This window comes from Acomys minous, assembly GCF_964271855.1.
Source record: "Acomys minous genome assembly, chromosome: 3".
Classification (NCBI taxonomy): Eukaryota; Metazoa; Chordata; class Mammalia; order Rodentia; family Muridae; genus Acomys; species Acomys minous.
The window spans coordinates 101,630,147-101,653,710 of record NC_140485.1 but is presented as its reverse complement, the minus strand read 5'-3'; the positions used below and the strand labels follow the sequence as shown (position 1 = coordinate 101,653,710).

The 23,564-nt window shown below is 44.0% G+C and overlaps 2 protein-coding genes across 4 annotated transcripts in view; one reads left to right on the top strand and one right to left on the bottom strand.

The window, feature by feature from the left end:
- The window catches only part of NT5DC1 (5'-nucleotidase domain containing 1), a 98,228-nt gene that overhangs the window by 3,274 nt on the left and 71,390 nt on the right, over positions 1-23,564 (bottom strand). For all 3 annotated transcript variants that reach the window (XR_014777880.1, XM_084775381.1, XM_084775382.1), the window contains exons 7-11: positions 17,934-18,108; positions 16,043-16,140; positions 6,602-6,720; positions 5,138-5,290; positions 3,296-3,464 (exon numbers count right to left, since the gene is read on the bottom strand). Coding sequence is in view for 2 of the 3 variants with exons in the window: in XM_084775381.1 (XP_084631507.1) it covers positions 3,296-3,464; positions 5,138-5,290; positions 6,602-6,720; positions 16,043-16,140; positions 17,934-18,108 (714 nt within the window). In the remaining variant the exon portion in view is untranslated. The remainder of the gene's footprint in view (positions 1-3,295; positions 3,465-5,137; positions 5,291-6,601; positions 6,721-16,042; positions 16,141-17,933; positions 18,109-23,564) is intronic.
- Positions 18,143-23,564, top strand: part of COL10A1 (collagen type X alpha 1 chain) — a 61,041-nt gene continuing 55,619 nt past the window's right edge. The window contains exon 1 of the mRNA XM_084775378.1: positions 18,143-22,361. The gene's annotated coding sequence lies outside the window, so the exon portion shown is untranslated. The remainder of the gene's footprint in view (positions 22,362-23,564) is intronic.

Here is a 23,564-nt window from a genome sequence, read left to right as displayed (position 1 = left end):
GGCAGTTAACTACCTGGAACAAAAGAAAAAAGAACTCCTTCCTCCCAACTACTGCTTATTGTAGCAGTCTTCTGTTAAATTCTGCCATGAATGCACTGTATCCGCCACATTATCCCAACTATGCACTGCTTACATGAAGTGAACCAAAATGAACACATTCCTACATGGCAAAATGACAGAGAAACAGAATGGCTCTTGAGACTTCAACAGAAGACAGCAGCATCCGAGTCACATAAGATTTCATCTCTTGTATGCATAGAGCCATGACCATCACACTTTTCTCCTGGAGCTGCCTTTCTTACTCTAAGGTAAGCAACACAGTAGTGCCTGACTGCGGTCTGCCTGATGTAATCAAGCTACAGTTCTGTAGGAGATGCAACTTAATCATAACAACCTGATTATTGTGTTGCATTTTGAGGAAGTGTTTCCGACAGCACAAGTAAGATACATCTCCTTCTGGTTCCCAGCAACCAACAGGGCTTGTCTCAGTTTTATTTGACCTGCCTTTTAGCTCCTCTGAGAGAAGCTGGCCCTGTCACGGTCTCTCCTAGGGTGCAGAGAGAGAAGAGGCAGGGCTGGGGACACGGCTCAGTGACTAAGAGCATTCACTGTTCTTCCAGGGGACCCTAGTTCAGGTCAAGCACCTACACTGGGTGGCCTCCATAGGCACCTAGACACACATGACAGACAGACACAAACAAGTAAAATTAAATACATTAAAAAAAAAAAAAACAAGACAGAGAGGTGCACTAAAGTGACAGCTGAGGGCTCATTTTCTCATTTTTTTAATAGAAGTTTAGAATGCAAACTCATTTTTCTTTGACTTCTTACTATTCACAACCCCGCTTGATAATTTTTCTACCCATCTAGGTATCTTAGAATAGTCCAATGGCTTCTATTAGTATACCATTCCAATAAAATTCTGAATTATTTTGAAAGAAAATAGTTTTTTTTTTTTTTACAACTGATTGTTTTTATAAGAAAGATTTCTTTTAAGGCTGTATTTAATTTTGTGTATAAGCACTGAACAACACCAACAAAAAGGAATACTCGAGAACAAAATCCCATTTCAGAAGGACATGCTGACATACTGGGTTTGCACATTGACACACAGACGCATCAAACCTATACAGGGCCACGGACTCATTCTAAAGACGGGTACAATCTCCCCCTCGCCGCCCGTGTCCACTCTGTAAGACAGGAAGTGCATCTGATGCACCAGCTTAACACTCATCCGGGCTTCTGACAGGGACGGGCGGGAGAGAACTAGAGTGGCTGGACACAGCTAAGCACCAGAGTGAAGCCACTGGAGTGCCGAAGGGACAACCAGTACTTAGGGGCACACAATTCCCATGAAGATCAACCAGTACAGAGGGAAGGCCACTTTCTGCCACAGATTTTGCTTCTCCTGTGCATTCAGGTTGGAGGCTGGACAAGGCACCGGCAGCAGCAGAAAAGCCGGGGACTTCCGGCAGTCTTCCCGGGCAGCGGAACTGACTGGCTAGGGGCCCAGCGCAAAGGAAGGGCAGAACTGGGTTCTGCTGTTTTCTCCTCAAGCTCTTTGGCAAATTTAGAAGAGAACTGGACACTAAGACTCCACACAGAAAGCACAGCCCTCCACATGTTGTCTGTGTGTGGCGGTTCCGAGCAGCTTCTCAATTAAGCAGGCACAGAAAAAGTTCCCATCTAATGTGGAAGGCTGCCCAGTGCTCAGACTGTCAGTTACTATGTATCTTCCTGAGAACTGATAACGAAGACGGGATTCTCATGTTAATAATAAATGTTTCCCTAAGTGTCTACTTTGTTGCACATGATTATAATTACTCTTGAAGCTCCGATTACAGAAATCCCTTCTCATTTTACCTTTTAAACTCTTTTATCCCCTTTCAGAGTCTCCTGTGGTTTCACTTGGTGGAGCTTCATTCTGCACCCGCCTTCCCCGCTGCCTAGCTCCGTTCCACAGTGTTGGGGCTTGAACCCACGGCCCTGCACACCCAGGCAAGCTCTCTACGATGGCCCTGCACACCCAGGCAGGCTCTCTTACGAAGGCCCTGCACACCCAGGCAGGCTCTCTATGATGGCCCTGCACACACAGGCAGGCTCTCTGTGACAGCCCTGCACACGCAGGCAGGCTCTCTTATGAAGGCCCTGCACACCCAGGCAGGCTCTCTACGATGGCCCTGCACACGCAGGCAGGCTCTCTTACGAAGGCCCTGCACACGCAGGCAGGCTCTCTTACGAAGGCCCTGCACATGCAGGCAGGCTCTCTAAGACAGTGCGCCCTGCTGCCAGCCTCTGCCCATCTCCTTTGAGCAGTACAGTAGTTTACTTCCTGATGTGTCTCATCAGCTATGAGGTCTGTTCATTACTATCTCAATTTAGATTTTGAACAATTTAATTAAAAATTTCCATCCTCTTAGTTTTTACACCTCTTATTTTGTTTTCTGTAGTTGCCTTGTTTTGTTGTTATTATTATGTTTGCGGTCTCCCAGCTTCATATTCCTGGGAATATTTCCTTTTGGGCTGTACATTACGTGAACTATTTGAGTGCCAGAATAACATATTCCTCAAAAGAGAACTTTCCATTACCCATAGATTAGGGAAACTAGTAATTTTTTGCTATTCCGTTGTTTGAAGCTGAGTTTCTGGCCCTGTGAAAATGTGGGCTCTGCCTTAAAGCACCCTCACGACAGAGGCTGATGGAGCTGACCAGCCCCCTATCTCTTCTAGTTCCCATCTTAGAAGTTACATGACATTTCTGAAAGGTTCACTCAACCTCTGTGGACTCTCTGGGGGAGTGCAGCCCCAAAGCCAGGCGCATCTTACGCACTTCCTTAGCATCTTGTTCTGGTAATTCTCCCAACTGGTATCCTATTTCTCCAATCAAATTTTTTAAAAAAAGTGTCCAGCCTTTGTAGTTAGCTCCAGAAAGGTAGGTAGGTAGGTAGGTAGGTAGGTAGGTAGGTGTGTGTGTGTGTGTGTGTGTGTGTGTGTGTGTGTGCGCGCGCGCGCGTGTGTCCTGACCCAGGCTGCCAAATTGAGAAGCTCTTTCCCCTAACAAACACTTGTTATACAGATTGAGCAGAATATATATATATACACACACATATAAAAAAGAGGCCATGGATTTGAGAGAGAACAAGGAGGGTATGTAAGAGGCTTTGAAAGGAGGAAAGAGAAGCTAGAAATGATGTAATTAAATCATAATCTCAAAAATAAAGGAAAAAAATAACTCTATGTCCTCCTTTTAAGATGACACCTCCAGCGGTTTCTACCTTGGTAAATGTCCCCTTACCTGCAATGGCTTCAATGCTGGGAATTGCAATCGTGCTGTAGGTTCTGATTCTCTTAGAGGACCACGTATAAACCAAGGAGTCTTCGGCATTTCCTCGTCCTGAGACTGAGTCAGTGAAGTATGAGCCCCATTTATTAGATAAGGAGTTTAGAGGCTTTACCTTTGGCTCCTGGAAGAGGATAGAACAGCTGTGATTAGAACGGCATCTGTGGTGAACTGATCCTGTGAGTGTTTTTTCACTCAATAAATAAGCAGAAGTAGAAAAATGCTATAGGGATCTGTGAGCAGGGTTTGGAAACCTATTATGTTTTTGCAAAGAAAATAATACTTCCTTATTATCAGTGTCCTTTTAACGTGACCCAGGATTGGCTTTTTAAAACGTCAGTTGTCATAATCTAAAAACTATCGTAAGGTATGTATCAAGATAGTGTCTTGGGGCTGGAGTGATGGCTCAGTGGTTAAGAGCACTGTCTGCTTATCCAGAGGTTCCTGAGTTCAATTCCCAGCAACCACATGGTGGCTCACAACCATCTGTAATGTGATCTATGCCCTCTTCTGGGATGCAGGTGTACATGCAGGCAGAACACTGTATATATAATAATAAATCTTAAAAAAGTATTTTCTAGCTCTTTGCCGAGAATACTGAGAGGTAAATATGTCCATTTCTAGAATTATCCACAGAATCTTTCACAGATGGACTCTTCATGTACTGATTTTCCAAGGGGTAGGTATCTCTCTGTATGCAGAACTTGATGTTGAGTGTCTTACTGGGTCTCTCTCAACCTTAGTTTTTGAGGCAGCTTCTCTCAGTGAACCCGGTGCTCACTGATTGGCTAGAGTGACTGGCAGGAAGCCCCGCAGATCCTTCTTTCTCCGCCCCCTATCTCCAGCATTACAAACACGTGCCACCAAGCAATTTTAGAAACCATGGGTTCTGAGGACTGAACCAGGTCCTTATGATTTCGAGGCAAGCACTTGACTGACTGGGTCATCTCTCCAGCTCTGTAATTCTACTTCTTACCGTCCATCTTGTTGTAGCTTGAGAAATCATTTCTTACAATGAAGTTATTCTCTTAGCTACTTTTCTATTGCTGTGAAGAGACACCATGAAACTTACAGAAGAGGATATTGGGGCTTATCGCTAGGGTTCTGTAAGTATACGGCTATAGTTATAGTCCAGGAGCAAATGGTGGGGAGCACGGTAGCAGGCAGGCAGGCATGGTGCTGCAGCACGAGCTCTCGTCTGTAAGTAAAATGCAGAGAACTAAATGGGGACGGCTCAGAGCCCAGCTGCAGTAACACACCGCCTCTGACAAGGCCACGCCTCTTAATCCTTCCTCAACAGTTCCAGCAACTGGAGACCAGGAATTCAATTATATGAGCTTATGGGAGTCATCTCATCCAAATCACCACAGTTATAACAATACTTTCAAACTTTCCTCAATGATTGTTACAGCTATGGTTTTACTTTCAGGTCTACAATCCCTTCAGAGTTTATTTTTTATGTGAAGAATGAGGAAGGAGATCACCATATTTTCCCCCCCTTTTCATTCCTGACTGGAATGTTCTGTTGGCTCCTGTATGGTAACTCAGAATGCAACACAGAGGCCTTGTTGGAATCCTGTTCTCTAGTCAGATTAGATTTTTTTTTTTTAAGGCAGGGTCTCATGAAGCCAAGGCTGGTGTAAAACTCACTATGTAGCCAAGGTTAGCCCTCTTGCTCCATTTATCATGTGCTGGAACCTCAGACACACACACCATTTCAGGCTGATTCTGAAGTCAGGCAGCAAAAGGAGACTTCAGCTTTCAAACAGCCATGGAAAGGACAGGCAGGACGCTTACCTCGTGTTTCCCTCTCTTCTCCAGAGGCTCTGCGTCCTCAGGCCTCTCTGCTTCTTGCCCCTGAAGCTCCTCGAGAATAAGGACTGTCTCCCAGTTAGTATAGTGATGGGCTGGGAAAATATCTGAATGCATGCTGTCACCAAAGTAAACGACCTGTGGTCCAGACAGAGAACTCTGAGTGAGACATGGCTATGACAGCGACGGCCACTGCACGCATAACAGAGGAAGCCCCCTCATTACACATCAGCGTACAAGAACCAGAAACGGGGTAAGAGTTTAGTTGGTCTTTGCTACTTCGGGTGCTCTTCTTTTTCTCCCCTTTCCTGTCCCCAGTTTCACCCCCTGATACAAGATAGGAGAGAAGCAAGGATACAAAGGAAAAGAAAGACATCCCTGAATAAAGTCATTAGACTACTTCCTGCTGACTAGGAGCAGCCTTGGAGCAAGTCTGATCGTGCGTCATCAGGATATCTAACTTCTTCTTTTTGCACAGCTTACTTAGCAAACTGCAACCAACAGCAAGCTACAGCAAACAACAACCAACCAACAGCCCCACAACCACCCACACATGGGGCACTTGTGTATCTGGAAAGTCTCCAGGGGTCCCAACATCATACAATCGCAGAAAATATCCGCAGCTGGCAAAATCACACGCTTGCTAGAGCATGGCGCAAATCATAGTGAGCTGCTGTGAAGCAGCCTCATATCCTCACACCAGGGATTAAAGCGAAAAGTATTCTTATAAGATTTCTGTGTTTATAAGAACCCAAGATTCCAAAATTCTCACTATATAAGTGTCTTCAACTTCCATAAATAATTTCACAGATAACCAATTATTCGTCCTATTTGACTCACAGGTTTGTTGAAGATAGAAGGCAGGCAAAGAACATGAAAAACAATTTTATTTGATTTTCCTAATGAAGGAGGGAACCTGTGTGTTTCCCATGTCTATAAGTAAATCTGCCTCTAGAAGTAAAACTGATAAGTTTTTATGGGGGATTACCTGTTACTAAGAACATGCATCATAACCACTGGATCCAATGAAACACAACCCCGAATGCCCTGAGTGCATGGCTCCAGCACGAACAATTTAGAAAGGTCCCCAAGTATTCTGAGACAAAGCCTTACTGATCCAGACCATACCCCCCAATTCACAGAAGAGGATGTGAGGCTAAGGGCTAAGAACCAGAGGCTCCTCACCCCAGCCGTGTGTCACATGACCCCTTGAATAGTTCTCAGGAGGCAAGGAAAGTAGGTACCAATAGACCAGTGCTCAGATAAAGACTGGGTATTTACCAAAAGTGTATCTAGTCAGAAGAGGAAAAAGGAAAGATGTAGCAGCTGCTCAGAGGCAGATGACCTGCCTAGACTCACAAGCATAACCCTTTACAGCCGCCATGGCTCTGCTCACGACTGTTAATACATGCACATGGACATCAGCACTCCACCTCATTCAGAAATTACCTTGGGCTCAGGCTTGCCAGTCATTTTCTTCAGAAGCTCATAAAGGTGGGCAGCGTTCCCTTGGGAGTACCAGCCAGGTTTATCCAGAGAAGGCAGCTCATCCTGCTCCTCATCGTTGTCTGCAAACATGGTTGACAGCCATCATTCAGTTGGCCTGCACCCAGGGCCATGGACCATGATTCCAAGTAAACCATGTGGGTAGGATGTGTGCATTCAGTAAGCACCTGTTATAAGCACTGTGTGTGCTCACATCTATTTATTATTTATCTATCAATCTATCTATGTATAATTATGTATCTATGTATCTATCTACCATCTATTTATGCAAGGGTGCATGCATGCCATGGTGGACACTTGGAGGTCAGATGACAAATCTCAGGACTGATTCTGTCCTTTGACAGTATGGGTTCTATATGAGTTCTACGGATTAAACTCAAGATTGTTGGGTACTCGGCCTCTACCTGATTCTGCTTTTATAAAATGGTCCACTTAGCAAACATCATAATGGTTACTTGAAAGTAGGGAAGAGGGAACAGACTTTTATCAGTGACCTATTAAATCAAGCCTTAACATCTGCACCGTATCCAGCACTGAGAGGGAGAGGTGGACATGGGCTCCGTCCCTAGCAAAGATGCTCTCTGCAACTGGTACCTGCTTGTAAAGGAAAGATCACTGGCCATACTCACCACTCTTCACGGTAGGCCCGTGGCTGGGAGTAGTTGGCCAACACTAAAGAAATTTAATGGTATTTTGGCAGACATTTTGTCTCATATTGCTTTGTTTGGGCTTCTGTTTGTTTTTGTTTTTGTTTTTGTTTTTTGTTTTGTGTGTGTGTCTTATTTGTCCTTTGCTTGTATATTTTGCTCTCTCTCTCTCTCTCTCTCTCTCTCTGTGTCTTTGTGTGTATTTCTTGATTTTTTTCCTATTTGTTTTTAAAGGAGAGAGAGGGAGGGAGGGAGGAAGGGAGGGAGAGAGAGAGACAGAGAGACAGAGAGACAGAGAGACAGAGACAGGCAGAGAGACAGAAAGGGCATGATGTTGGGTTGGTGAGGAAGTAGGGAAGATCTGGAAGGGGTTGGAGGGGAATTGTGATCAGAATATATTGTATAGTTATTTTTTAATAGAAAAACATTGCACCTGAGGATTCAACTACTTCACTCAGTCCTAGATCAGGACAGGAAGAGGGGTAGTAGAGGACCTCCTGATATCACAGCATGAGTGTGGCCTGTTCCAAACTGTCTTCTTTTTCCCATTATGCTGTGTGGCCTCTGCCTCTTCCACAACTCTCCTCGCCCCCATCCCCCACCCCTAGTAAGACAGGCCTAGTGAAAGAAGGTCAGTCAGGCGGACACTAGATTGTGCTGCTATTAAAAGCCTTGTGTACAGGCTGGGAGCTGAACATAATCTGCCTGCTGCATAAAGTTTAATGAAAAAGGATGACATATCAACAAAGACTCGGGGAGTGATTAGTACATTCTAAGGCCTCCCTGTTCCCAGGAATGGAATGACTTTAGACTTTTACTTTTTCTTGGTTTTTGTTACCTTTGGCCTCTTTGCTGTGCCTCTAAGAATGACCTCGATGAGACACAACACATGCTACACACAAAGGTAGCTGCATAGATCACGCTCATATTACAAGGGCTTCTTTTAGAGAATCGTTTGCTATCTTCTATGGCTTCTACTGCAATCTTGGAAGGACAACTGAGAGTCCTGAAGCTTAGGTTTTGTTAGCCTTGCTATACAATCAATCTTGGAACAGGTCAAGAGTTTATGCAGAAGGGGAAAAAGCTATGAAAATCAGGTATTACAAACGCATCTCTGGCACTGATAAGCACCTTCAGCTAAAATCTAATTTCTACATGGAAAAGTCATAGGCAGGCTCCCCAAATGTGTGTCCAGCTTGTAATACAAATCACCATACATGTGTATTTTTAGACTGAATGTTGGTCACTGTAGCTGTGTTGGAAGTAACTTATTAACCTTATAACAAAAAATAAGTGAAATATGTATCACTATTATGAGATACATTTTTATCCAATCTAAACTATTTAAAAGGATTCTGAAAGTATATGTATAAATGATTAAAACTACCTGTACAACTGGCACTTACAGTTAAGGACTCCAGCCTAGTCTTGCTGTCATTCTAGAATCTACTTTTCTATTTTTTTTTTCTACACAGTCCAGTGAAAATCCTCCTCTCAAAAGAATTGTTTGATGACAAGACCATCTAACACTCCAACATTCGAGTCCTAAGAAGATGCAACCTGCTTTCCAAAGACATACACCCAAGCGTGATCACTTCTCCTATCTATTTTTATTCGGTAGTGGATGTCTTACTCTGTATACAGTGTAGGCTGGCTGACAACTGTTAAATACAAACATACTTTTGAAACAGACTCATATTTGATATGTAAATATTCACTTCTCAAAGATAGTGGAAATCTCCTGCTTATAAAGTACAAAAAGTCCATAGAGTTATGGTATCTGAAGTGTTGAGTGCCGTGCACATAGCCCGGTGGTAGACTACTTGCTTAGCATGTGTGAAGTTCTAGGTTGGATTGCTGATTCTAGTGTTGAGACCCAGCCCTCTACATATGTGGGATAAGGAAGTAATTGATTTGCGTTCCCAGTTCAGACTCTAATTAATTACACAGGCTGTGTAGAATCAGTGTGTAGTTTTTTCCTTGTAAAAGTGGAGAGCAGGAATATCTATTTTTAAAAGAAGCAGATCAATATTACAATATAAAATACCATTAGCGCACATACACACATGTGCCCACACACAGAATGTTAAATAAGCAAGTGTGCAGAACAATGTGAAGATTGTGCTCATTATATTAGAGAGGTAGAGGTCATGATGGATGTGTGGTTAGCCTGGCAAGGACTCATACTTTCTTTATGCTGATCAGCCAGTCATGGTGGATCTGAAATCAACCTCCAGCCAATGGATGAGATGCGGTCAGCACTGATGTCAAGGATAAAGGACAGGAGCCATCCAAGCCCCAGGCACTTAGGTGTTTGTTAACCTTGCTCACGTGGTCCTTTGTGCGACACAGAGATTACTCTTTCTCTAACATAACTAAGCAATGGCTTATTTTAGACCTATTGGACGTCTCCCTGTTTCTAGGATTCCTTCTTATGTGTGCTTTGATGAACAGTTCCGACTTAGCTTCGGGTAGCTCTTCTACAATGTGAGCTAGAAAACCTCACCCCGTGCCCCAATTGTATATTTTCATAGTCTATGTTTGTTTCTTGCCATGAGTAGAATGAAAATGTTCAAGCAAAATACCTAATAAATGCTGCCATGTGCTGCGGGTTATGACAGAACGATTGTCCTACTCATGGCCCCTTTTCTAGGATGACGAGGTTATTGCCCTTTGAATCCTTAGCAACCGTGGTTATCAGGATGAGAAGGAGACCTGCGCAAGGCTAGGCCTATTAACTGTCCCTGTTTCAGGAGGAGGGGCTTGTGAAGTCCCATGCTTCCTTGAGGATACATAGGTAGTCCACCATTTAACTACTGGAAGAGATTGTTTTCTTTAGTGATTTAGCTGCCTACAAGGAGCCCAAGCTCCTATAAGTAAGCCTAATTAAACTCACTGCCTCACTACATCATGGGTACAACTGTTTCTTTGTTTGTTTCTGTTAGTGTCCTGACTAGGGTAAATAGATTTTTATTTGTGTGTCCTCAGGACTAGTTCACAGGACAGGGGTTATAACAGGAAAATTACACTACTAGCAAAAATAAACAACACGCCAGTAAGTCAGAGCAAATTCAATAGAACAGAGGATCTAGGGAGATAGCTTGCTGGAAGGACCTGCGTTTGGATGCCCAGAACCCACACTAAGCCCTGTGTGGCAAGCGCACACCTGCACTCCCAGTGTGCCTCGGGAAGTGTAACTGGTACAAGGACAGATTCTGCCACTTTCATTCAGCAGCATTTTCATGTTACGGGCACTGTGCTAGGGAAAGCTTTCTACACACAGCTGCTACCCGACAGAAGGCACATCTCAGTCTGAGAGAAACCTCAGCAGCCAATCTGCTGCCTTGGTTCTGAGGAGAGAACTGCCCAGAGCTCTAGAGAAGTAACAGGAAGGTGTTATTATTTGTTGAGTGCCAGAGGCAACGGTGGGGAGGGGTGGGGGGTGGGGGTGGGGATCTCCAGAGAGAGGAGGGGGACACTTCCCATCTACTTCATTATCCCTTAGAGGATCATCTTCTGAGCTTACAAATGCAGAAACCAAGGCTTGCCCAGGCCCAGTGATCCATTCTCCATGGTAACAAGCTCCAAAGGTGGTTCTGTGTATAGACTACAACCCCCAAGTAACGGCAGCAAGAGGAGCCAGGACAAAGACCTGGATGAGGAGTAACTGGCCATGCTGCAGCGGTGGCACTGTAACCAGTACACATCAGGGAAGAGAAGCAGTTACCAGCCACAGGATGCTCATAGGAGTGGGAACCGACATGATTGCGTGAATGTGATTAAATACATACAGTGTTGGCCAAAAAGTGAGTAACCGCTTACGAGCAAATAACAGATTGATGTCTTGAATGAAAAGCACTAGGAGGGAGCTAGAAGAGCTGGGAGAGACCGTGGAGGTGAGAGGACTGCACAGCAGATGGGAAAGGGTAAAGAGAAGTGGCTCCGGCTCCAGCAGTTTCAGGGTTAAGTTTGCTCTGCAATCACAGAAGCTGACACCTCAGCATGCTGGGTTGTCTTTGTTCTCTAGATAAAACACTGAGTGCCAAGCAGAGAAAGACACCAGGAGATTCAGGCTAGGGAAAGATGGGGTGGGGCGTTGGGGGTGGGGTGGGCATCTATGTGTTGAGCTGTGAGGCCAAGGGAGTAGAGATGTGCGTTGAATTTCCACTATGGTACAGGGAGTGAGGTGGAAAGATAGGAACTGGGTCCCTCCGAGATTTACAGGCAGAGTTCCTCTCTCCTTCCTCTGAACCTTAGCCCTGGTAAGGACTGGTACCTCCCTTTGCCTAGTGCAGGAAAGGAAGCGAGGAGGATGCAGGCTCTGCCTACATGATGCTTTTCTCAAGCCCACACTTTTCTAAAGGTCAGCAGCAGCAGACTGACAGAGTTGCTAGGTCCTGGTTGGCTGCAGCACCATCAGCTCTTCTCTAGTTACCATGACAATCACTGACGTCAGGCACATGCTACTTACCAAGGACACACCACAGAGATTGGCTCCTGGAATTTTCTATTCTTTCATTTTATTTCTCTGCCTTTAACTGTTTGGGACAAAGACTGAATTTACTTCTGGCAGTTATAGCAGAGGCCTGACCTGCTGCACATCGTAGGTTAAGTTAATAGGAAGTGTGGCTTGAGAGTTAAGAGGCTGATATGGGCTGGAGCTGGGTGGAAGGAAGTGGCGAGCTGAAGGCAACCCAGATGAGGACGGAATTTTCTTTATTTCACTGAGATCCATGGCTGGCAACATTTCTAAGAGAATTATGGATCGTGGAAAGAACAGCATGCTAAGTGGCAGAAGGCTGACGTGCTCCTATGGGCACTGCAAGCTTCCACACCTACCACTGGGGTGTGGCGAGTACAGAAGACAAACTGTGTCTCCATAGATGACAGAACAAGAAACTGGGACCAATCAATGCACAAGTGAGAGCAAAACCATTCGCAGAGAGCTGAAGGTCAACAGAGAAAGGAGATGCCAACACAGAAGCTGGGATCACTAACAAGAAGGAAATCAGAGAGGGGGGGTGGAGCAGGAAGCAGCTTACCAGGGTGCACAGAACAGAGATATCATGAAATAAACACAGCATCAGGCTAGGAGCCATGGGCTTCCCAGGAAGAGCAAAGCCATGCTCTGAAGAACACAGCTCTGGCTATCTTCTCTTGCACTCCCAAAGTCATCTACTTCTGTTAAATTCCCAAGCTTCAGGACTTTTTGTATTTTCAATGTAATATTTTTATATCAGAAAATTAAGGCACCAAAGAACCTTAGATATCAAGTTAATCACACTTGGGGCACTATTGCATTTCTAAACATCTGTACTCTGAGCATGAAAGCACACATATTTGATGTTTTAGGCACCTTATACAAGTCACAAAAGGTCATGTTCTATTAACAGTATAGACTTTCATCTCTGAAACAGCAGAATAGAATCATAAACTTAGATTTTATAAGACTCTTCTAGATTCCAAATCAGTAGTAAGAAAGTATAACTGGACAAGTAGGGCGCATTGTCCTATAAAGCTGCCTTCTGCACAGCAAAAGAAACAATTATGTGTGGGAGGGAGAACATATCTGCAAACCCCAAAAAGTATCTAATATTCACAATGCATAAGTTTTGGAACACATCCCAGGAGTGAACTCCCATCAGAATTCTGAGTGCTTTTGAGAACACACTGAGGAAACAAGAGTCTTGTGACCTCACTTTCTTCAAAACATGGAATTGCTCTTGGAATGTGCTATGTGGTCCTCCTAGGCACAGGGGACAGGAGTGAGCTTACTTTAGAGCTTGCTGCTCTTAAAAGTTTAGAGTATCGTTTATATGTGTCTATGGAAAGACAAAGAGGCATGAATGGTTTTGCCATGTGCGGCCTGTCCTTGCGACTGTATACAACTTGACCATTTGTGATTCTTCTTAGCTCTCACGGTATAGATTGTCTGAGGCTCTGGATAAGGCTGGGTATTGCGTGAGACTTCAGTCCTCCCCATTTTTAGGTTCTGTGCTCCCAGGTCCCATAGCCTTTAGGATGGTAAACAAGTGGCACCAAGACTCAAGGAGCTACAGTTGGCTATGAGGTAGGAGCATGGGGATGCTCACAGGAGGAGGTGAGTGAAGCAGGAGCATGGGGATGTACACAGGAGGAGGGGAGGGAGGTAGGAGCATGGGGATGCTCACAGGAGGAGGTGAGGGAGGTAGGAGCATGGGGATGCTCACAGGAGGAGGTGAGTGAAGCAGGAGCATGGGGATGCTCACAGGAGGAGGTGAGGGAGGCAGGAGCATGGGGATGCTCACAGGAGGAGGTGAGGGAGGCAGGAGCATGGGGATGCTCACAGGAGGAAGGGAGTGAGGCAGGAGCATGGGGATGCTCACAGGAGGAGGTGAGGGAGGTAGGAGCATGGGGATGCTCACAGGAGGAGGGGAGTGAGGTAGGAGCATGGGGACGCTCACAGGAGGAGGTGAGTGAAGCAGGAGCATGGGGATGCTCACAGGAGGAAGGGAGTGAGGCAGGAGCATGGGGATGCTCACAGGAGGAGGTGAGGGAGGTAGGAGCATGGGGATGTTCACAGGAGGAGGTGAGGGAGGTAGGAGCATGGGGATGCTCACAGGAGGAGGTGAGGGAGGCAGGAGCATGGGGATGCTCACAGGAGGAGGTGAGGGAGGCAGGAGCATGGGGATGTTCACAGGAGGAGGTGAGGGAGGCAGGAGCATGAGGATGCTCACAGGAGGAGGTGAGTGAGGTAGGAGCATGGGGATGTTCACAGGAGGAGGTGAGGGAGGTAGGAGCATGGGGATGTTCACAGGAGGAGGTGAGGGAGGCAGGAGCATGGGGATGTTCACAGGAGGAGGTGAGGGAGGTAGGAGCATGAGGATGCTCACAGGAGGAGGTGAGGGAGGTAGGAGCATGAGGATGCTCACAGGAGGAGGTGAGTGAGGTAGGAGCATGGGGATGTTCACAGGAGGAGGTGAGGGAGGTAGGAGCATGGGGACACTCACAGGAGGAGGTGAGTGAGATAGGAGCATGGGGATGCTTACAGGAGGAGGTGAGGGAGGTAGGAGCATGGGGATGCTCACAGGAGGAGGTGAGGGAGGTAGGAGCATGGGGACACTCACAGGAGGAGGTGAGTGAGATAGGAGCATGGGGATGCTTACAGGAGGAGGTGAGGGAGGTAGGAGCATGGGGATGCTCACAGGAGGAGGTGAGGGAGGTAGGAGCATGGGGATGCTCACAGGAGGAGGTGAGTGAGGTAGGAGCATTGGGATGCTTACAGGAGGAGGTGAGGGAGGTAGGAGCATGGGGATGCTCACAGGAGGAGGTGAACGAGCACAATAGGGCAGGAATTAGGGAAGGCCCTGCACTATGCCTGGCCTGCATGTCATTTTTTTTTTTTTTAAAGATAGGAGGACCACAGCTACACCTATTAGATAGCTTTCAAGTTGTTTATGATTAAAACCCCTGGTTTCCAGAAGAAGGAACTTTAGATGAAGAAATATGGGACAGAGCCCTAAAGAATTTTGAAAAGGCATATGAGCAAGGGAGCGAGATCCTGTTCAGTTCTGGGCCACTTGAGCATTAATTTGGACTGTTATCAAGATACTTAAGGAAGATGAGGAGGATATTAATCACAAAAAAAGAGATGGCTAATTACTTGAAAGAGGATAAACGAGATGATCAGATTTTAAAATTGGTAAGAGAGGCAGAAAAGATTTTCCCTGTTCAGGCAGAATTCAAAGTAAAAACAGCGCCGCCAATAACTATGCTGCTGATAGGTTCCTCGGGTCCCTCACTGGAGCCTCCTTTAAATACACATTCTCCATTGACTGAAAATGACCTGAAGCATGAGGTGAGGAATCTGACAAATCAACTTAATCTTAAATTATCTCCACTTCTTTTTGTGTTAGACAGGGTTTCTCTGTGTGGCCTTGGCTGTCCTGAACTCACTTTGTAGACCAGCCTGGCCTCGAACTCACAGAGATCTGCTTGCCTCTGCCTCCTGAGTGCTGGGATTAAAGGTGTGCGCCGCCATCCCCGCCCCACCCCCCCCAGCCACAGCAGCAATTGACTTTAACCCCTCCTCCCATGAACCATCTCTTCAGACCCTACATTCTCAACTGCAAAGTGTCCGCTCTTTTCATACAGCTTTGTTTTTCCACCAGACTCTTTATGAGTGTGACAACTGTTACCACCCTTCTCTGAAGGTCTGGACTGTTGTAGAGGAAGTGTGTGTGTGTGTGTGTGTGTGTGTGTGTGTGTGTGTGTCTATGTACATATGTTTGCGTGTGCATGTGTCTGTGTGCACATGGATATGTTTATATGTGTTGGTGTGTGCCTGTATATATGTGTTTGTGTGTGCATGTGTCTGTGTGTATACACACGTTTGTATGTGTGTGCATGAAAATGTGCTTGTGTTGTTTTGCTTTTTGTTGTTTTGATCTTTGTGGATTCTGTAGGAACTTCTGATGCCAAAATGGTTGACTGTGACTATTAATTCATTCCCTCACGCACTTAGTGTATTACATAGACCATACAATTTCAGATGAGATCCATGCCTTTTGTCATTGATAAGAGGGCGAGGCTGACAGGTAAACAAATGATTACAATATCCAGTAAGATATAAAGTTGCATAAAGTTGAATGCAATCACAGGGTTATATTTTATTCCTCTTCTTAAGGGGACATGATGTTCTGCATAACAGGGTGTTTTGATTTGGTGTTAGCCAAAGATTCAGCAAAACACAACTTACCGAGAGTGTGGAAAGGCCTCTGGTTTGGGAAATGTGAGAAAAATCCAGGCTTTAGTGCATTTGTGATCACGATGTCAAAAAGGTCTGCAAAATCCTTCCTAAAAACAAAGTAAACTTATCTTAAGGAATTAGAAAAGTTCCATAGAAAGCAGACCTTAATCTCTGCCATTTGTTTATAACGACATCACTGCTCATCCTTTGGTCGGCTTTCACATGATCTACATTTATCTTACTCTCTTTAAGTGGGAAGCTACCCTGGAACGAGAAAGGTGGATGGGTGCTAGCCAGTTTTCTTTCTTTCTTTTTTTTTGAAAATAGGACAATTACTTAAAGCATAGATACAACAAAAGAAAAGCAAGTGAAGGAGAAAGAAGAGAGAGAAGAAGCTAGCAAGAGCACAAGCTGTGCTGACCTAGACTGGGAACTCGCTGCCTCCTGAAACACTGTGGTGAGCCAGAGTTTCAAATCAAGAATGGAATTCGCTGGGCATGGTGGCACATGCTTTTAATCCCAGCACTCAGGAGGCAGAGGCAGGAAGATCAAAGTGAGTTCGAGGCCAGCCTGGTCTACAAAGGAAGTTCACGCCAGCCAAGGGTACACAGAGAAAGCCTGTCTCAAAGGAAAACAAATAAAATGGAATTCATCTGTAGTTATTCAGTCTGAAGAGTCAATAGATGTGGCATTATATGGATTCTTCAAAAAGAAGCATTATATTAAGCCTGGGGACAGTTCTCAGGGTGTTCAAAACACAAAGAAAGTACTTTACTTTGAACACTGGTACAGTTCTGTAACAAGTTTTAGACAACAATGTCAGTGTACATCGAGAACCAGGCTAAGGACCGTCTGATGTGAGGTGGCTCTCCCTAGGGCTCGCCATCACCCCCGGGAGCAGTGTTCCAGATGTGTAAGAAATGAAAAGGGCAAAGGCTCAAAGTCAAGACCAGAAGCAGGATTTTGGTTATCCATGCTGGTGAAAGAGTGAACTAAAAGCCCTGTGTGTTCTGACGTCCTACGCCAGGACTGCAAAGGTCTACTGAAGAGGTGCTCTCCCCAGGCAGCCTGGACACTAGCCTTATTTTCCTGCAAGGATAGCGCCTATGTATTTTTAATAAAGAAAAAAAAAACCCATTCTCAGGTAACTATGCCACAGAACAAACTAAATCACCCATGCTAAAGAGCATAGATATCCCGGGGCTAAAGATGGTTGTTGGAGGTAAGAGGAGGGGCTACAGCTTGGTTCACACTCAGGGCAACTGTATTTGCTGAGATCTGAAATCTTAGAAGAAATCTAACAACCCTCGGTGAAATCCTGCTTTGACTGCAGGCCTTCCCTGGTATTGTCAAGAAAGACATGCCCAATACTTACGAAGAATTAGTATGCACTCTGCACTCTTTAAACATGCCTTCATAGTCACAAGGAGTATTCACTAGTCCTAGTTTTTTTTTGTTTTTTGTTTTTTGTTTTATTCATGACAGAGTATCTTTGTGTAGCCTTGGCTGTCCTGTACTCACTTTATATTCCAGGCTGGCCTTGAATTCACATCGATCTGCCTGCCTCTGCCTCCTGCTGGGATAAAGGTGAGTGCCACTATGCTCTGCTCACAAGCTGTAGTTTTAAGACAATAAAATTGAGGCTTGAAGAAGTTATAAACTGTACCCTAAGCCACGCAGGAAGTTGGAAAGAAGGGCCTGAATCCTGTGTGTCCCTTTTCAATACCTATTGCCTTGATTTTATGTTAATTACACCTCTGGCTTTGCTAAACAACACATTGCACTAAAATGGATATGGGGCTGCATCCCACAGTCTGTCAGGGAGGGTATTCTAAGGTTGGTCCTCAGTGATCATGCAAAGCTGACCAATGAAATCCAGGAAGAACAGCTAGCTACTTACCCAAGGATGTAACTGCCAAGAAGTTTACAGTAATCACTGTGAGAACTGGTGATCAACATCGTAACTTTCCCAGCATCCTTCAGCTGCTGAAGCCACTTTCTCACAGACGCAGGACAACGGTGCACATATTTGCCTAGATTTCTTTTTATTTCTGGGAAGAAGAATCCACAATTTTCTGAAAAAAAAAAAAAAGGCAATATCTTTAATAAAAATGTTTTTTAAAAGGATGTATTTATTTTATGTATGTGGGTGCTCTATTGGCATGAACACCTGCAGGCCAGAAGAGGGTACCAGATATTATTATAGATGGTTGTGAGCCACCATGCCGTTGCTGGGAATTGAACTCAGGACCTTTGAAAGAGCAGACAGTGCTCTTAACTGCTGAGCCCTCTCCAGCCCAATTAAAAAAGGCTTTTAAAACTTAGTTCAATCTTAGTCAAGCACATGTCTTTCAAAGTCACAGAAAAAAAAAAAGCATAAAGACTAAGTTCAAACAGTCCAGCCATTATGCCAATACTAATTACTTTTGGTTTGTTTGTTTGAGATAGAATCTCTCTATATAGTCCTGGATATTCTGGAATTTGCTATATAGAGCAGACTGGCTTAAACTCACAGAGCTCTGCCTGTCTCTGTCTCTCAGGGCCGGGATTAAAGGTGTCCACCACCACACTTGCTTGAACTACGCATAAAATAATATTTCTGGGGCTACAGGGATGGCTAAGTTGTTAAGAGTGTGTACTGTTCTTGTAGAGGTCTTAAGTTCGGCTACCAGCACTTATGTTTGGTAGCTCACAAGCTGCAGTGAGCTCCAGGGACCCGATGTCTTCTGTTCTCCTCAGCACGTTCATTCAGATGCAGTTATCACGCATAGCCACGTACAATACACACATAGTGGAAAACAAAAATTCAAGTTTAAAAATATTCTTTGTTGTTAACTTTTAAGATGTCATAATTGATGATACTACTTCACAAGAATCAATATGCTATTAAAATAATAGAGAATCATCCATATTTCAAAACCTTACTGTATTTTAAGTGAACTGATTAATAAATACCCAAGAAATACTGAAAACAGGTGAGAACCAAACATTCATTTAATGCACCAGTAGCCTGCCTTTGTCACAAAGCAGCAGTTTCACCAGCTGTGTCCTTCAGAGGCACAGAAGTGTCACCTCAGATGCAATACAAACCTCAACAGCTAGGTTACAGCCACTGAGAGGTCCAGAGCAGAGCCGCCAGGGAAGGCAGGAAGGCACTCAGGAGGCTAGAACGCCTAAAGTGGAGCTGCTGGCCCTGGCTCTCGTAGCATCATTGGGCAGCTGCAGATTGTGTTGAAAGGCTACCACATTGGTAGAGCATTTTAGAAAAATTGTTTTCTAAGCACAGTAGTACTAATAACCAGAGAAGGAAATCTAAGTTCTTAGCTTTTTTAATGCTAGGTAAAGAACAACGCAAAGACAGGACAAGAGCTTAAAACAGTTTGTACTGACTTCATAAGTAGGCACGGGCCACCCCTGCGACTCTGTCCAGTGATGCACATGAGATAGCAGAAAAGAAGGTTTTAAGAGTATAAAGGTTACATTTTAAGACTATCAGAACACCAGGTCAGAAAAAGTCTCTACATGAAACAAACGAACAAACAAACAAACAAAACAAAAACGAAGGCTGAAATAGTAGCAAATATTGCTCTCTGTATGCCAGGTCTACCCGCTGCCCCCCTTCTTTGCTGGAGAATACTACCATTTGTATAAAATTTCATTCTCCTTCCAGGGATCTTGGATGCCCAGTAGAATCCAGATTTCTCTGCCCACACACAATAATAATTTCCCCCACCTATCCATGAACTTCTTAGAGAGGTGCAGAGATCCATATGTGGTCAATGAGTACCCCCAAAAGCACTGCAGGAGTGGGGGACCCTGGAGTAGTGACATCCCTCTTCAACTACGGGGCTTTGCCATGATTACAAATTCTATTTAGATTTGCAGCAGGTACGTTCACCATAGAGAACAAGTCATCGGTGGGAGGAGAGAAATAGGAGGGACACTTGGACGCTTGATGCCATCAGTGGGTCTCAGGACAAGCCGTGGAGTTAACAGACCTCTAGATGAAATTTGCCCGTGTGAAATAACCTCAACTAAGCAACAGCATTATGAATGGCCTTAAGCAACTTGATGCAGAAGGCAACATACCACAGAACATCGTAACCACACCAGAGCATAGCACAGGACAGAATATGCTACACTGAGAGAAGGAGGCCAGGTGTAGAGGCACAGGTTTAGCACAGCTGGCTTTGTGTTTGGTCCCACCATGACATGTGCACACTTCTCTAGATATCATGTGTCAGAAGCTACTCAGTGACCCTTAAAAATTAAAATATGTTTTCTGTTCTTCACTGAAGAGAAGGTTCTGTAAGCAATGAAAGAATGTTAAGAAAAATGACAAATGCAAATGGATGGCAACTGTTTAACAAGTACTGAAGTAATTTCAGAGGCTTTGCACGTAAGAGTGGCATGACATTTTGTAACAAATAAATTTTACAGCTGGAAAACAGAGATTTAGAATGCACGGTGCTGAAAACATTAATGATCTTTTCTGTAGTCAGAAAATACATTTCTTGGCTATGTGTGCCTACTGCCCTCTAGTGATCAACATACAGATTGCTAGTAGAGTTAGTGTTAACATTTACAAAGGATAGGGAAAAAAAAAAAACATTTGAATAGCACAATTTAAATCCATTATCTAGATTAATTTTATTAGCAACTTTTAGTAAGTCTAACCCAAGAAGGCAGGTATAGTAACTTAATCAGAGACGATCACTAAGGGTTATGCTTTCACAAGCCATTGAGTGGGAGAGACTAAAAGAGTTAACACTGTTTAAACAAATGCCAAGGGTAAATTACAAGTTGTGTGTGCTACAAAAGATCACAGACTGACACACCTACGTAACCTCAAACCAGTGTGTGTGTGCATACGTGTGTCTATCTGTGTGGGTGAAGAAGCCAGAAGACAACCTCAGATATATTTTCTCAGCATCATTCACTGGCCTGGAGACCTACATGTAGGCTGGTGGAAAATGAGTCCCAAGGATCCACTTGTCTCCACATCACCAGTAATGAGCAGTACTAAGCAAGCACCACGGTGCTTGGTTTTTGTGTAGAGTATAAGGCGTAGGGTAGGGGTTGTGGGGACTGAACTTGGTTCTGATGCTTGCAAGATAAGGACTCACCAAGCCATCTTCCTGGCCCATTCAAACCATGTTATTCAACAAACTGTAAAATTAATTTATTGTGCATGTGCACATGCTTATCGTTGCACGTGTGTGGAGGTCAGAGGACAACTCAGTGGCCTTCTCTCTTTCCACAGCTGAGAGACCCAGGAACTAAATTTAGGTTTTAGTTTTGGTGACAAAAACCTTTATCTTCCTAGCCCTCTCTACCATCCTCAAGCCATATTCTTTTTTTTTTTTTAATTTTAATTTTTTCCAGGCTGTCCTTTATCTTAAAGTTTTTTATTAATTTATTCCGATTACAATGCAATTGTTACCATATTCTTATTAAGAGATGATTACAGAATTTTAGTATTTCTGTTAAATGAAGAAACTATACTTTGAAGGCATGGAATGTATTTTTCCACTTGGCATGATGCTGACAATCAATGCATGAATGCTGGGTTAGTATAGAAGAGAATACAAGAACATTTATGCCTTTATATTCAAAGTAACAATATGACTTGTAGCACGCTACCAAACTGGATAACAAACACCTATATTCACTGTCATTCAACATCATTTGGATCTAAAGTTCTGATCCATATTCACCATTATAAAATCACATTTCATAAGACACAACAGATTAACACTAATTGGACAAGACAAAGAATTCAGGTCTAAAGTAGAAAGCAGCAACCTTGTTTGTTCAGAACCTGCAAAGCAGTCTGCATTTTCACTTAACCACTGAAAGAATTCTATTTCATTGCCACTTTATGGAGCTCATTTCCCTGGCTTTTCCATCATCCCTCTTGGCTGGTATTTTCTGTGTCCAAATGGAAAGTACAATTTTAAAAATTTGACTTTAAAGAAAAAAAAAAAGCTTAGCTCTCTTATGTTAAAAACTTGGTTGATAGAGCTTTGTGGAAAAAGCCACAATGCTGGCACAGTCGGCTGTGCATGGAAGGTGGCCAACAGGGACCAGGCAGGGCTGGGAGACCTCTTGTGGTCAGAGAAAGCTGGTGCAACTTAAATACTGAAAACTGTTTAGTTCAACAGACACTTGTGCCACATCACTACTGCTATCATCCCTGAGCAAGCAAGCACTTCTCAGGCTACTCAGCCTCCACCACTCTTCCTGCGATCCGGGGCAAGTGCTGTCAGAGCCGTGAAGGGGACAGGGGCTGGGATGCCAACACCTCCACCATCAGCCTCCAACTAAGGTCTGTTGCTGCCACCACTGCAGGACATTACTGAGGAGACTGAAACCATCAGCTCTACCAGTTAGATAAGAGCATGCTGGTAAACCCCCAAATCAGTAACCTGTTGGTTGTTAAAATATATATGCTGTGTAGATGATCCAATTAATTATTTTCTGAAAAAAAATCCTTGTCAACAAAAGACTAAGATATTTATTGGAGGATGAAAGAGGTAAATTTCTTCTGTGTGCTTATAGAGAGCTAAGGATGCAACTGAAACTTAGAAAACAGATTTCTCATTTACAGTCTCTGCAGTTTTTACCATTCTAATCATTTACTTGGCAGTAAACATATATGGATGAGCGTGAAAAATCTGTATGCTAAGTATAATACTCAGAAAAAGACCCCAAAGAAGAACAGAAAATTGGAAGTATATAATACAATGAAAAAAATCCATGAAATATACTTTTTAACAATACCTTTTTCCTATCTCTGGAATTTAATTCACATACCTATGTCTTATTCCAAAGATCTGATTCAACTGAGCTGGGCTGGGCCACAGTACGGGTACACTGTGAAGATGGCCAAGTATTTCTACAGTGGCAGTAGGCTGAGAAGAGCTGCTTTCAATATGCACACAGAGTTTTTCTGCAGCTATTCACACATTTTGTGTGCATCAGTGGAAAACACAGGCTTTCCAAGCCAGGGCACTTTAGTGTTAAAGTATCTTTATTTGCTCAAGTGTGCTTCTGTTTATGATAAAGGGAACCCACACATACTAACTGTTGTTTATTATGTTTTGTGTATTTCAGTGTGTGTATGTGTTGCAAATGATACAGAAAGTAAACTTGTGGGAATCAGTTCTTTCCTTCTATCATGTGGGTTCTTGGGACCAAACTCAGGTTGTCAGACTGGGCAGCAAGTGTCTGCTTTATTGAATACTGAGCCATCCTGCTGGCCCAACTGTTGATTACCTGAAATGTTATTTAAATGATTATCTTTAAAATGTTTACTCTTATACAAACTGGCATGACATTGTTCCAATTTGTCACCTGTAACCGCGGAGCTCCTGGGGGACCATCACCGGGTTCCTTTAGAAAAGTTATTCATATAGTTCAAATGAATCGCTAATAAGCTAAAGAGACGCCTTTCTTTTCCAGCTCCAAAGATGCTCTCTTAGTTTTCTTTTTGTTGCTGTGATTAAACACCATGACCAAAAGCTAGTTG